The sequence below is a fragment of the Eumetopias jubatus genome, unplaced genomic scaffold (assembly GCF_037043125.1).
Source record: "Eumetopias jubatus isolate StellerSeaLion01/CBP00866 unplaced genomic scaffold, mEumJub1_p1.0 scaffold_9, whole genome shotgun sequence".
Classification (NCBI taxonomy): Eukaryota; Metazoa; Chordata; class Mammalia; order Carnivora; family Otariidae; genus Eumetopias; species Eumetopias jubatus.
The window spans coordinates 27,495,046-27,510,574 of record NW_028274815.1 but is presented as its reverse complement, the minus strand read 5'-3'; the positions used below and the strand labels follow the sequence as shown (position 1 = coordinate 27,510,574).

The 15,529-nt window shown below is 40.9% G+C and overlaps 1 protein-coding gene across 4 annotated transcripts in view; it reads right to left on the bottom strand.

The window, feature by feature from the left end:
• Positions 1–15,529, bottom strand: part of LTBP1 (latent transforming growth factor beta binding protein 1) — a 387,949-nt gene that overhangs the window by 45,179 nt on the left and 327,241 nt on the right. For 2 of the 4 annotated variants that reach the window (XM_028117233.2, XM_028117231.2), the window contains exon 25: positions 2,832–2,957. The exons of the other annotated variants lie outside the window; for them this stretch is intronic. In XM_028117233.2, the coding sequence (XP_027973034.2) occupies positions 2,832–2,957 (126 nt within the window). The remainder of the gene's footprint in view (positions 1–2,831; positions 2,958–15,529) is intronic. 4 annotated transcript variants of the gene reach the window in all.

The window sequence follows — 15,529 nt, the reverse complement described above, 5'->3', positions numbered from 1 at the left end:
AACAACCAGAAATCAGGTTGCGTATCCCTTTGGGAAATGAAGGAACGACCCCTGTAAATACTCACCAGGTTAATCATTCACACCAAACAAACTGTTCCAGTAACTTATCGTGGGCTGTGCCTTTAAAAATTCTGCGGGTGTACCACAGTGTCCTTTCTATTTTGCTAAGTGTTTTTTGTCTGCACTTTATGCTTAATTAAAACACAGCCCAGGAATCTACTAATGAGTACATTTTATTCAATATTATGCAAGCACATAGCCCTAAAAGGGGCTAATTCTAACGTTTGACCTTGCCCAATACTACATTGTAACGTGTCTCGTCCAAAGAAATTTTAGTAAGGAATGCCCAGTTCAACAAAGTACTTGACTTGACATCTGAAATGCTCATGTATTTTATGCCTTAAACATGTACAAACATCAGCTCTCATGAGCGTACTTTGAGATGGTTTATACAAAGTTAAATATTTGAGCAATTATCCAAATCATTCAGGGAAAAAAGAAATCTTATTTTCACCTACTATACCCAGTTAATTGGACAAAAAGTTTATGTATCTTGACTTAATTGGATAATTACCTCAGTTTTCCATTTCACTTTGTATATAAACAAATATAAACCTAATGAGCTGGGTTTTGCTTATGAAAAGGTATTATAACATGACAGAAAGCAGAGAGAGTTGGCATATTTAATCAACCCAGTCATAATTTAGACCAGAAAAATTGACTTTAGAAATTTGCCAGTTCACATTTATCAATTTGGTAAATGTCAAATGGAACTTTCTACTTTCTAACTTGTATTATTTACATGACTCTTGGTATCTCTCCCATGAGAATGAATTTACTCAATCCAAAAGTACTTTCTGGTTTACTCCTGCAGGCCAGGCACTGGGGAAACAATGATGACGCAGGCAGGCCCAACTCCTGCCTTCACAGAGCTTACAGTCAAGCCAGACAAATCAGCCAGACGATCTCACAGGCCGTGATAAGTGCTAAGATTGAAAAGTGCAAGGCAAGCATGGAGCAGTGGACCTTCCGGGCAGGGGCAAGTTAGGGAAATGATATTGGAGCCAAGCTCCATCTGAAGGACGAGGAGGTGATAAGGAGCAGAGTTGGCAGGGGGCTGGCGGGGGGTGGGGGCAGGCAGGCACAGGAAGGGTCCAAGTAGAGGAAACAGAACGGCCAAAGTTTGGTCTCAGGACTGATTCAACTCTTAAATTCTACAGAACACCCAGCAGGAAGTGTATATAGTAGGTGCTCAGTTAACATTTTTGAAAGGGTGAATAAACAGATGAAATGACACCTGTTGAGTTCGGTAAAATCCCTCCTCTAAGGGTGGTGTCTCATGGGCTGAAACAGAATGTCAAATTGGGTTCGGTGTGCTCATCTGACTGGTTAGAAGTGAACTTCAATCGGGGGCTCAGGAGGTGATATGGAGTTAATGGTGGGACATCGCTATCTTAACAGGTAACAGTTAAAATCTGCTGTGAACCTACAATAGGTCAACTATGAGTCCCAGCCAGGGCAAAGAGACCAGGGCTCTTGAGGCCTCGGAGAGGGCAGCTGCAGGCCATCTACACAAATGACAGCCCGAAAGTTTGTAAGTACTGTAACTGAATCCGCCAAAGGTATTCTGGAAGCAGGAGGAGGGTTCAGCACCGAGCTGGAGAGAGAAAGATGGAGCAGGGACAGTGTCTGGGAGGAGAGGGACAGTACCCTCAGGAGCAATGGGCTGCATCCCTACTCAGGCAAGGGGAAGCTGGGAAGATGTTTCCAGCAGAAGGAGCAAACAACAGCCTAATCGCTGCACAGCTGTGAACCACCACAAGCAGTTTTATGTCACTGGAGGCAAAGAAGGAGGTGCTGAGGCTGAGGAGTGGCAGCCAGGTCACAAGACCTGTTTAGTCAAAATATTTAGACAAGTTTTCTTGCCTGCATTTTAGTGCAAAGGAGACCAAAGCAGGAGTTGGAACCAGCAACTATGACAGTGTTAGAGTAAAAGTGGTGACTATTCACGGGGGCGATTTCATCACTAAACCTCCAAGTCGATTTTACGTTCCCCGTTTAATCTGGATGGGAAATGAATTAATGCTTTGAATTGCAAATGTTCAAGAAGTTACAGACTCCTCCTGAGACAGTGCCTGCTATGAAATGAACGGAGTAAGAGTAAAGAAAAAGCCTCGTTACCTGTGATGTTCTGAATTTAATAACCTTTCTTCTTTCCCAGTTCATGGCTCCCAGTGCAAATGTTTCATAATGAATTTGATTTAAAGAAATCACAGCTGATCAGAAAATGGAATATGAAATGGGTTGTCTATAGGAGCATGTGCTGGACCCTGTTCTAGGACATCTGGTGATATCCAAGATGCCTCCTAGCTCTGTCAATCCCAGAAAGACTGAAGAAATAGAGTTGCACTGTCCAAAGCATCATTTTACGGGTGTCATTCCTGGAAAATGAAACTCCTGCCAACACTTTTCCTTAACTGCACTGCCTAAGGAGGTACATCTTGAAGACAGACAAGCCACACCACACACCAGACTATTTCCTGTGCAGGAGGGACTCTACAGAAGGGCTCCGTAACCACAGCTCAGAGTTTAAACAGATGTTCTTTTTTAATATACATGAAATTCAAAGTTCTTCTTCTCTATTTCTTAATGTCCTGAACAATTTCAGAAGCCATCTTTCTGCACATCCCCAAATCGTGTGACAAAATCGCATGAGGATGAAATTCTATCCAGATTACCTTGCTTACAATCTCTGCTGTCCTTGATAACTCTGATGGCATTTCAACAGGGGGGACATGAAACATGCTGTGGAAAGAAATCTAAACACTCACCCACACACCCTTGCCCATCCTGTGGGGCCTGAAAGCCCTGATAACAGAGGCAGCGGAAGGAGCCAGCCGTATTGTCACAAAACCCGTGACTGTCACAAACAGTGTTGTTTACACATTCATCAATATCTGCAAAAAAGACATTTAACATCAGACACAAAACACAGACTGACAAACACCAGATATTAATGGATAGACAGAGGCGCTCGACACACCTCGATTAGCATGAGATGATCATGTTTACACAGAATGAACTTCTAAAACATTTTACACATCAATAAAATGTTTTCATGAAAATGTCTTCATAGACAAACACTGGGCTCTGTGAGAAAACATTTACTTTCCTCAGGAAATGTTTTCGAACAGATAAGAGCTGCTATAATCGCCATGGTCAGTGTTTTCTGCCTGCTTCCAACCCTTTATTTCCAAGGAGAGTATATTCTCCTACCGGGGAAACCTGTGGAAGTATTGTCACCTTCCTGGGTCGCGGTCAATGCCCACAGTTCTTTCTGCAGAAGTGGCTCACTCAACCCTACAGATAACCTTGGGCAAATCTCAACAGCATTCCCAGGGAGGGAGGAGAGGGAGACAGAGGATCTGATGAGTTCAGCAACATAGCCAGGAAGCCTGACTTATTCACAAGAGAAGACTTCCTGTCACCAAGTTAAAGCCACTCAAGGTCCTAAATGTCAATGCTGCTCCCACTGGTTAGCCAGTGGCCCACTTGCAAATTCATTGTGTTCTCTATAAACTTGATGATAGTGTTCCTATGCCTTTTTTCCCCAATAAAAATGTTCTCATAAAAGTGATGTCTTGATTAGGAAGTTATAAACAGACTTTTAGATACACTTCTTTATCCTTACGGTAACTAACAGACTTCGCCTTTTTCCTTCCCCTTCCCCTTTTCCTGGTTTACTTCCACACCGCACACTCCCATCTGTCAGGTTCTGTCCTCTCTGCCTCTGGATTACACGCTCCCCAAATTCAGGCTTTTGGAGAAACAATTAAGAAAATGCAATTACTGCATCCAAACACATGGGAAGATAACAAATGATTTAAAAAAAATGGTAAGCTGGGCGCCTGGGTGGCTCAGCCGGTTAAGCGGCTGCCTTCGGCTCAGGTCATGGTCCCAGGGTCCTGGGATCGAGCCCCGCATCGGGCTCCCTGCTCGGCAGGGAGCCCGCTTCTCCCTCTCCCTCGGCTCCCCCTCCCACTCGTGCTCTCTCTCTCTCTCTCTCTCTCTAATAAACAAATAAAATCTTTAAAAAAAATTTTTTTTAAATGGTAAGTAGCCCTTGACAGAATTTAGTTTGGAGGAGTTAATAAAACTGAACTTTCCTCTTCCTCGATTTTTTAAAAGTTTTATTTATTTAAGTAATCCCTACACCCAACGTGGGGCTCAAACTCACAGCCCCAAGGATCAAGAGTCACACGCTCTTGAGCCAGCCAGGTGGCCCTGCTCTTTCTAAAGTTCTTAATGTCGAGTCAGGAAACTGTCCAGAAGAAAAAGAAGAAGATGAACGCAATATGATTTGGTAGCCATCTCACTTCCCTTCCTAATTTTTCAACATAATCGAGAGTAAGTTCAGAGACTATCTCACCTCTGAATTGTAAACTCTGAATGACTACCCACTTTTCTTACTTTTCTCCACTCAAACAAGACTGTCCCTTCTCCTTTCAAGGCCAGGCTCTTTCCCTACCACTCTCTCCTCCCTCGAGTCCTACCGGTTCATCCTTCTCTAGCATCCTCAGCTACTCTTCCCTCCGCTGACTTCAAACATGTTAAAATCTCTTGGAAAAGCATTCACTTCACTATGATGTCACCTACTGTGCTTTTTCATTCATTCTACTGTTGCAAAATGTCTCAGAAAAACTATCTACATGCACTGCCTTTGTTCCTCATGTACCTCATCAGCAAAAAAAAAAAAAAAAAAAAAAAATACTAGTAACCATACTATACTAGTAACATTGGTATATTCCTAAAATGACTGTGAGGACTCAACAAAGTACATGTATAAAGTGCTTAGAACATTACCTGGCATGTGACGTAGGAAGCATACAATACGGGCCAACCATTAGTATTACTATTATTCCTCCCCCTGTTCCTTCTTGACCTACAAACTCACTTTCTCACTCTTTATTCCATGAAGCTCCTCTGAGAAAGGCCACCAACGGCTGACCTGTCCGTAAATTTGATGATCATTTTCCAGTCAGCCACCATCCATCATCCTTGACCCCCAAGGCTGGCCAACTCCCTCCTTGAACTCTCTCTTTCCATATCCCAGGACAGAGTATTATTCTTGTTCGACTTTTAAACACGTTGGCCAGCCCTCATCCTTCCGCAGCCTGAAGATGGGGTCTGCCAGGGCTCGGGCCTCGCCCTGGGACCTGCTGCTTCCTCAGTGCTACCCCATCCCACCCTTTCCAGACAAGCTGGACTTCAATTACCACGGTCCTCAGAATGAATCCCAAAGCTTCATCTTCAGCCGGGATCCTTCTTATTCTTATTTGTTTCCATTTCATCTTCTGCTCTAATCTCAAACTTATCAAGCCTGAAACCAAATCCACTGTATTCTTCCTAAACCACACTTCCTGAGCTTACTGACAAATCTCTGGTATTTTTGTCCTTTTTTTGCCTCTTACCTCAACTTGAACCAAAAACTCAATGACATTATTTCACATCTAAAAAACTGACTCTCCCCTGCAACATCGAACACAAAGATGACGTGCAGTAAATCTGTTCTGATGGTTTCCAATGTCAGCACAACGCTACAATTTACTTACTGATCACAACCGTGAGAGCAGTAACTACAGAGTATCACCAAATCACTTAAGGCAGGCCACTACTAATTTTAGACTTCCGGAAATGGGTATTTGTCTAAGAGATTATTCACTGAGCCACAAGATTTAAGGGCTGGAAAGAAACTCAGAAATGCTTCAAATTACCAACTATATACTGATGATATCCCAGTCTTTCTCAAAGGTTGCCCTCTGGCCTTTAAAACCATTTATCTGATATTATGGGACATGTTCATGATAAATGAACTTAACTATGATCCCCCTCCTCACCTCACCTCCGTCTCTCCTTTTTCTCTCATCAGAGACTCCAACCAGTCACCCTAGCTAGAAATCTTGGGGGCATGCTCCCCTCTCTCTCTGCCCTGTCCCTCCTCTATCATTCCCTCTTATCTGTCTTCCCCAAACTCCTCACACTCCTATCTCCAGTCTTGCATCCCTTCCTCTAATCCATTCTCCACCAACAGCAAACCTGTCAGTGACACTCCCTCGTTCAGAATATTCAGTATCTCTTCTTGGCTGGAGGACACCAACCACTCTCTTTGGCAGAGCACAGAGCACCCGTCCTCCTCAGGCTCCTGGCTAAACTTCCAGCCAGAGTTCTTAGCCAACATTTCCTTCCCAATTTATGTCCCAGCCGTCTCAGGATACCAGAGTTTCTCGAAAACCCTATGGTCTTTGATTTCTCACTGACTTGGAACCCTCCACTCCCTCCCTGCACTAGAAAGTCTCCCCATTTATCTGCTTTGCTCAGAAACTCCTCCTGGCCCATCAGCAGTCAGTCCAAGGGACACCTCCCAAGTGTCAGACTTCAGGGTCCATCCTCTCTCCTCCCAGGGCATTTTGTGCCATTGCTGTACCCCACCGGTCCACTGTTCGGGGTGGAGAACCTCCAACTGAATCTTGCCGGCAATTAGCTCCCTACTAAAATGAGAAAGAAAACAAAGAAGGAGGAAGGAAAACCAGTGCCGAAAATCTGGCGGCTTTTAGTCCAGATTCTTACAGTAACATCTCTTGCTTTCCTTTTCGTTAATTCTGTGAAGTCACAGCAGACTATGACTTCGTGTTAATGACCACCAGCTCAGGCACTGAGAAGCTGACCTTAAGGTGAACAAGTCCTGAGACGGTTATGAATTACTGGGCGTTGTGTAGTCTCAGACTTAATGTACCAGTGATTAACACAGAAAGTTTAGATGAGCAATATTTTGGATTTGAACGAATAGGAAAACATAACATGGAATGCCTGCTGGAGACTAGCTCTTCAACAACTCATATTTTATGAAAATGATACACTGTAACTCTCAGCAGTTTCATGTTTTCAACAATGAGGTAAGGTAATAGCTGAACAAAAGGACAACATTCCTTTTACTTCTCTAATGACCTGTATAAAACAACATTATTTCATTAGAATGGTCTTTGATGATGTGAGTGCTGAGATATTTTTCCATTGTTAGTCCTGTCTATAAAGTTCTAAGACCTGCTATAATTAAGATCAACTCTATAAAAATAAAGCTAAATGCAAGAACATTTATTATTATGTGAGAATAAAAGCCCTACCAAGATGCAAGCTTCATTAAATGGACAAGTGAATGCCATCTTGTTTTATTGAAGCTGATTTTTGAATATGAAACGGCATTCTGAATGATGCTAATATGACAGGTTTTCTCTTTGCTTAATGAAGGGGTCATTCTATTAAATTTCTAAAACCAATTTTGCTTAGGCATCTGGAAGGGCCATGCATGATATTATCACCAGTCATAGTATTTCCTAGATGAGTGACGAAAAAATGACTTTCCAGAAATCTTTCAGTTGGCAACCCAGATGAATTAGTTATGCTCCTGAAGGTTGCTGATTTCTCATGCAAGTTTTTGCTATTAACATTTGATAGAGCAAGGCAGATATAAATATTATGGATATGGATATGAATTCAAGGAAGAATTACACAGACCAAGGATAGTAGATCACTGATATGAATTCTCTAATAACAAGGTTAATATAACCATCAGAAAGAGAAATAGAGCATCATTCTGGATAATTGGAACTACCTACCAGTGGCTCATTTTTAAAGTAGCAAGCTGTCAATGACTACACAGGCCCACATTTTGAAGGTCTTAACTTTTGACCCATCTGGTAGATCTATTTCCTTGCCCAATTGCTTTTTACCTGGTACATTTTCTCCACAGACCAAAGCTTTTCAAAACCTACCAATTATTATCAGGGATTTTACATATAAGAGCAGAACTCCAATCACATTTCTCAAATTCTCAAATAAAGGCATAAGCCAGATACTTGGTGTCACCTTCTCCCTTAGGTAAAGTGACTATGAAATAAGGTGAAAGTATGGAAAAGAGGCATGATCTTCTAAAAGGAATTGGGGTTCTGGGATAAGGCTTATTTACTCACCAGAAAATTACAACTATGTTCAAAGACCTCAAGAATGAAATTCCTAATAAAACCCCAATGATTCTATTAGGTTTTCTGTACTATATACCACAAAGTATGGGCATGGGGAGAAAGGAGTATTTGTATGTACTTTGTCAATGAAATGATTTGGTTTTCTTCCTCTCAGCTACACCCCTCAGCTTCTTGTTCTGAACTAAGAAAAAAGCGCTTCTTTTTCTTTCTTAACATGTCCTATCTTTGTGTGGTTGATTTTCTTTTTCCTTATTCTGAGTAGGACAAACCACCTGTTGGAAGCAAAAGCTAATGAGCCTCGTGCTGCTGCCAGAACCCTCTAGAAAGGTGGATGACAGAAACTGAGTCCCATTTTTGGTAGTGGATCACTCACATGAAAATCTCCACAGCTGCATGGTTGAGCATGTCATCAAAACATTTTTATACGGATGATAGGGTTCATCTCAACTTAAAGGGACTTTGAAGACTATCCAGTTCAACCCCTTCATTTTAAGAACCAGAAAGCTGAGGCCGAGAGAGGCAAAGCAACTTGCCTCAAGGTTACCCAATCAGAGCTGGCAAAGGAACAGAGCCCGTGAAGGAGAAACCTTCTGAATTTAAGTTTGTGGCTCTACCCTTCCCAACCTCTTGCCTCCCACCACAGTAATGGTTATAAAAGGCCAGTGCAAGAGGATGAGAAACACATGTCTGTGTGTCCAACGAGCATACTGGTGTGTTTTCCTTACAAAGATGTAAGTCAGGACACTCACTTTTCGACTTATCTCCTACTGACTTACAGTTTAATCAAGTACCCACCTCTTACGCTTACACAAGGCCTGAACATCAAGTAGTATCAGACTTGAAACCTAAATACCCAAGGTACTGTATGTCCTGAAGAGGCTACATTTCTGGGAGACCCTTGCAAGAAAGGCCCATCAAGCACCAAGGGTGGGGTTGCAGTCACGGAAAATCCCAGGGCCATGTCTAGCAGGGGTGCTCTCTGAATTTCTTCATAAAAAGGAATGACCCACTATTTCAGCCCAGGGCTTCCTGACCGACTGCAATTGGTTAAATATTTGGTGCCAGAATCTTTGGAAAATAAAGCCAAAAAAGTGTGTGTGGGGGGGGGGGTGGAGAGGCTTACACTGGAAGCGATGTAGGGTTCCTGCTTCAGGGGAAATGCAGCCCTCATACTTCTTATTGAAAGGAACGGAAGCTGACCAAGAGACAGTAAATCCCAGCCAAGAAGTGGGATTGAACAATGTTAAACCAGCTGCATAGCTGCCCAAAGGAATTTTAAAATGGCATGGCGGCTGGCCCAAAACAGATTAAGGTCTCTCTCACAGCACAGGAGAGAAGCCAGCATTAAACGGAAGAGGAGTACGAGGCCTAAAGAAAAAAAATAAAATTTAGCCAATAGGAAATTAAAAACTGGATTTGGAGATGGTCCAGACGATACAATAGGATATGGAAAGAGCCCTTAAAAGAAAAAGGTCCACTGAGGCCTGGCAACATCAACAAGGCTGAAGAATATGGGCCTTATGTGTTATGGAAAATAGCTTTGTTCTGAGAAATGGGGATGAGCCAGAAAACAGCAAAACTATGTTCTCGTGTGGAGTTTGACTGCCATGCCGATACATGACAAAGAAGAGGGGGGAACCTGGGGACACAGGTGGTCACAAGTATGTTCTGAAAGCTAGTAGCCTAAAATAAGCAGCAAGAAATGACAGAGGTAGCAAATTACACTTCAAATCCAACTTTCTGGACATAAATTCTAGAAAACAAGACTAGTCAATGAGAGATCATTTTCTTCTTAGTTTTGAAACCCACTACTTCAAAAAAGATTTACTTAAATGATTCTTTAAAAATTACCCAGAGCTTGCTCCCATTTGATTTCTGGAAACAGCTAGAAGTTCCAGAGAAAGTAAACCAAAATTTTGCCCTGATTTTAATCAATCATTTTGTGAACAACATATATTCACCATCCATAGTTAAAGACATCCTAATGAAAACCACTCTAAAAACACAAACATCACATCCCAGTCCAAAAGCATGGGACTCATTCTTGATTACCTCCCCACAATCCAATCATCGTACTCTTCTGATTTTCTCTCTTGGTTCTATCTCCATGCATGCTCTCCCCTCCTGTCAGCCTTATCGAGGGCTTCACCATCTCTAACCTGAATTCTCACAGTGGCATCCTAATGGGTTCTGTGCTTTCAGCCACTCCAAATCCATCCTCCATAATGAGAGAATGATTAACCTACTGAAACAGTCCAATCAAACGATGCTCTGCTTAGACCTCTTCGGGTTTTCTCCATGGATAATAGTAGAAGGCCACTGACACCTATCTTCTGGAGCTCATCCACAGTTGGCTTCTCAAGATCTGTGCTTTTCTAACTGACCCCGCTGCCCCTGCATCTTCTACTTCCCTCTCTCCTTCTCTATTGGGTCATTCTATCAGGATCAAAAATTTCCAGCTATCATCTTAAAAGTAACCAAGAGCCTCCTTGCACATAAGCCCTTTAGCTACAACCGTATTTTTCAGTCTAAATTCTAACAGCTAAAGTTCTGGACCTTTCTACACACGTTGTATCCACACCATCAGTTTTCATATGTTCTTGGGTAGCTCTCATATATACTAATCCACTGGAATGGCTGTTGCTAAGGTCACCATTTTGTAAAATTCAAAGGACTCTTCTTGACTGGCATCTTCACAGATTGCTCAGTGGTATTTAATATAGTTGACCACTCTTCTTTTTAAGTACCCTCTACCTTTGGATTTTATGTTCTTATATGCTCCTGGGTTTCCTCTTAATCCCGTGGCCACTCCCACACAATCTTTAACTTTACTCCTAAATGTGGCTGTTTCTCAGGGCTTAGCCCTAGACCCACTTTTCTTCTCATTCTATGATCTCTCTTAATGGCCCCATCCATTGTAATAGCTTCCAGTACCATCTGTATCTTATAACTCCTAGGCTATATCTCCAGCCTAGACTTTTCTTCCAAGCACTAGATCTAAATTGATCCAATTGCCTGCTTGATATAACCACAGGAATATTTCAGGGGCAACTCTAATAAACCCAAATAAAAAATGTGATCTTTAAAAAAAACCTGCTTCCTTCTCCCCCCACCCCCCGTGAGCGAAGAGTGCCAGCAAATATCTACTTGCTAAAGAGATCTATCCTCAATATTCCTTCTCCTTCTTACCCTACATCCACCCCAACACTATGTTCTAACCCAAGACCAGGTTCCATTTTCAAAAGATTTCTTGAGTCATTCATTTCTCTCCATCACACTGTTACTACTCTAGCCTGAGGACCAGTATGTTTGGCCTGAACAACATCCTGCAAGACTCCTCCTGACTTTTCTCTTGCCCCTCTAATCCCATTTCCAAACGGCATCCTGGGTGATGTGTGCTTTAAAAATATAGAGTACTGAGTAAAATCAAATATAAGAGTACACACACTGAAAAGGACACAGATATTTTATGTGCCTCTAAGAAAGGGGAAAATATTCTGCAAGCTATTTTGTACTGCTTTAAAAAAAATCACATCAACTATAAGAAACATCCAAATATTATAGTATTAAAAAATACACAGCTTCAAAATGATGACATATAGTATATCGCTGTCCTTAAAAATTAACCAGTCTGTTTCTTTTACACTTAGAATGATATCCAAACCCTTGATGTTTCCTGGGAGGCTTTCCATATTCTGCCCCTGACTCTCCAGCCCATGAGTCACTGTGCCGCCTTCCCTCTAAGCACCAAACACAGGTCTTTTTCATTTTCACTTTCCTGAATGCATCTACTACTTCCCTGCCTCAGAGCCTCTGCCGTCACTACACCTCCACCTGGGAATGCTCTACCCTGCCTGCCATCCCCAGCCCACTCTTCCAGCAGCTAACTCACTCTTTAGAGCTCAGCTCAAATGCCATTTCCTAAGAGAGCTTTCCCTCTTCCTCCTCCTCACTGACTCTTCTCTTTCCTTCATAGCATCTGTAATGGTTTGTGGTTACATGCTGTTTGGGAAGCCTATTTGTATATTTACTGCTTGCCCTGTGCACATGCAGATCCTCGAAGGCAGAGACCATACCTGTTTTGCTCATCACCACGTGCCCACAGTTTGGAACCAAGTCTGGCGTATAACAGGTGTGCAATGGCAACACTCAGCATATTACTTGTTTAATACAAAAGCCAGCAAAGCTTCCACAATCCAGCCTTGGCCTACCTCTCTAGCTATATCTTATGTATCACTTTTTCCCCTTTTACATATTCAACTGAAACTAATTTATTTAGTGTTCCTGAATTTTTCCAATATTTCATGTCTGCAAATCTCTGCTTATGGCATCTATTCCAAGCCTCCAAGCCTGTCAAGGCTCAGCTGGAGCCTCCTGGAAGCTTTTCTGACCCAACCTTGTGTTGAAAAATGTGTCTAATCACACAGCATCTTCCTCCCCTCACTAGACACTTATGAAGACCCTAAAAAGATGGTGCATCACATTACCACCAAAACCCAAGGCTGAGCACTCACAGCCATAGCCTGGGACAAAGAGCCACTGAAGCAGTGGCGCTGGGCTGGAAGAACAGCTGGGGACACAGCCGTGTTCCACCTGATCAAAAGCAACAGTACATTAAAGCTGCACTGGAGTTTAAGAAGCTGAATTTATAATGCAGAAACTTGTATCTGAAACTTTCAAAGGCAAACTTGAAAAGCTCTTCTAAGATGAAGATAAAAGAACAAACTGAATGGCAAGATACGTTTTTGTATCCCAGAGTATGAAAGAGTTAAATACAAAAACAACACCACAAAGATAAAATACGCTAAGAAATAAAAGTATACAATTGATCACAACAGAATACAGAAAATGGCAAAGTAAAAAGCTAGGGCAGAAATAACAGCATCATAAAATTAAAAGGCAAATTAAAGAATGGGGTAAATATCTATAAAATATTCATAAATCATTATTATCCCTAATACACATAAATTGGTCAGAAAAACACAAACTCCGCCTCATACAGGCAAAACAGTATTTCACAGAAGACATAAATATAAAAGAAGTTAAGCTAACTGGTAGTAAAGGCACATTAAAAGGAGATATTATTTTCTCCTTATCAAATCAACAGAAAAATAACAACATTAGCTTCTTGAGAGTGTCAAGAGCTAGGTCTCACGGGGTGGTAATGGAAGCAGAAACCAGCAGAACATTTCTGGAAAGCAAGGTGGTCCCAGGTGTTGTTAAGACCTGTAAGGTTGCCAGTGTCCTTTGATTTTTTTTTTTTTTAAGATTTTATTTATTTATTTGACAGAGAGAGAGAGAGACAGCGAGAGAGGGAACACAAGCAGGGGGATGGGAGAGGGAGAGGCAGGCTTCCCGCGGAGCAGGGAGCCCGATGCGGGGCTCGATTCCAGGACCCCGCGATCATGACCTGAGCTGAAGGCAGACGCTTAACGAATGAGCCACCCAGGCGCCCCCAGTGTCCTTGGATCTTGTATTAAGTATCCTCCAATCTAGTCTAGGGACGTGATCACTGATGAAGATAAACGTGTATATACAAGTGTATTCATAGTGCACTAAATGGCAATGACAACAAAGGAAACAGTCTTTATCTCCATAGTTCAGAAGATACTTTTACAAATATATGGTACAATAATGCTATGGAATTACGTAGTCATCAAAAATTTATTTTTAAAGATCAACAAAATACAAAAAATATAATGTAAAATGAAAGAGTTAAGACAAAAAGTATAAGATCTTATTTTAACAAATAAATGAAAACTCTAAAAAAAGAAAGAGGCCAAATACTAACTGGCTGGTAGATAAATGATTTTATACTTGTGAGCATTTTCTAAATTTTCTACAATGAGCACATGCTGCTCTTAAAATCAGAAAAATTATATATCTGCAAACAATTATTTGAAGATACTGAAAGGAGAAAATTCTTTGACTTGAGTGTATACGCAAGTATAGATGGCACTGTAACCAGAAAAAGCAAATGAGTAAAATAAAACCATATAAACAAAAGTAGAATAATCATAAATATTCTAAGAAGAATTTAAGAACTGAAAACATTTAAATGTCTTTCAATTCAACTGACAAAAAAAGCAGAGAATGTCTTTTTAAAAAATGTCTTTATTTTAAAATAAAGTATTTTGCTTGAAATGATAAAAATTACAGGAGGGGCACCTGGGTGGCTCAGTCAGTTAAGTCAGAAGTCAGACACTTCTCAGGGTCCTGGGATCAAGCCCCTCATCAGGGCCCCCCCTCAGCAGGAGTCTGCTTGTCCCTCTCCCTCTGCACCTCCCCCTGCTTGCACTGGCTCTCTCTCAAATAAATAAAATCTTTAAAAAAATTACATGAGAAAAATTCTATTGTTAATAATAGTACACACATATTTTAAGTTAAAAAACCAAAGCAGTTCTCAATAATTGCAATTACAATTGAAAGCAAGGAAACAAAGTGAAATAAGTCAGTCAGAGAAAGACAAGTATCATATGATCTCACTGGTATGAGGAACTTGAGAAACAAGACAGAGGATCATAGGGGAAGGGAAGGAAAAATGAAACAAGGCAAACCAGAGAGGGAGACAAACCATAAGAGACTCTTAATCTCAGGAAACAAACTGAGGGTTGCTGGAGTGGTGGGGAGTTGGGGGGATGGGGTGGCTGGGTGATGGACACTGGGGAGGGTATGTGCCATGGTGAGCCTGTGAATTGTGTAAGACTGTTGAATCACAGACCTGTAACCCTGAAACAAATAATATATGTTAATTTAAAGATAATAAGAAAGCAAGCAAACAAAAAATTTTAATACTTTTTAATCTAGCGAAGGTTTTTGCATACAAAGCTGTATTTGTTTAGTTTTAAAAACTCTGTGGAGACCCTGCCCAAAAATACAATCTTCTGAACATTAATTCAGAGATTCTGCTGAATGAAAAGTAAAAACACTTTAGACCTAATCCCTTCCTCTAATACAAATGGTAAATTACCAGTTATGAATGTTTTCTACTGAAGAATGACTTTTTTATAGTACACAGTTAAGTACTGTATATAATTTTACTTTTTACTATGTGAAAATAAACCTTGGGCCAGTATGTTTCAGACCCTAAACTTATTTTATTTTCCTTTTGTACACTGTTTCATTAAAAATCATAGGGAAACATTCTTCAAAAAATATGTATAAAGAACAGTAGGAAGGGATTGATATAATAATAAATACTCTAAAAGGCAGCCAAAAAAAAAAAAAGAAAGGAAAAGAAATGAGACAAATGGAAAATACAGTATAGATTTGAACCCCCAAATAGCAGTAATTATGGTAAATGTATATGAACTAAATTCTCCAATTAAAAGATGAAGATAAAAAACTACTATATTCTGCTTACAAGAAAAAGGCCCTTTCAAAAATAAGAACATGGAGAAGTGGGAAAAGACAAACCATGCAAAATCTAATTGAAAGAGGCATATGCAATTATACTGATAAAAAACAAAGTAGATTTAAAGACTAGATGC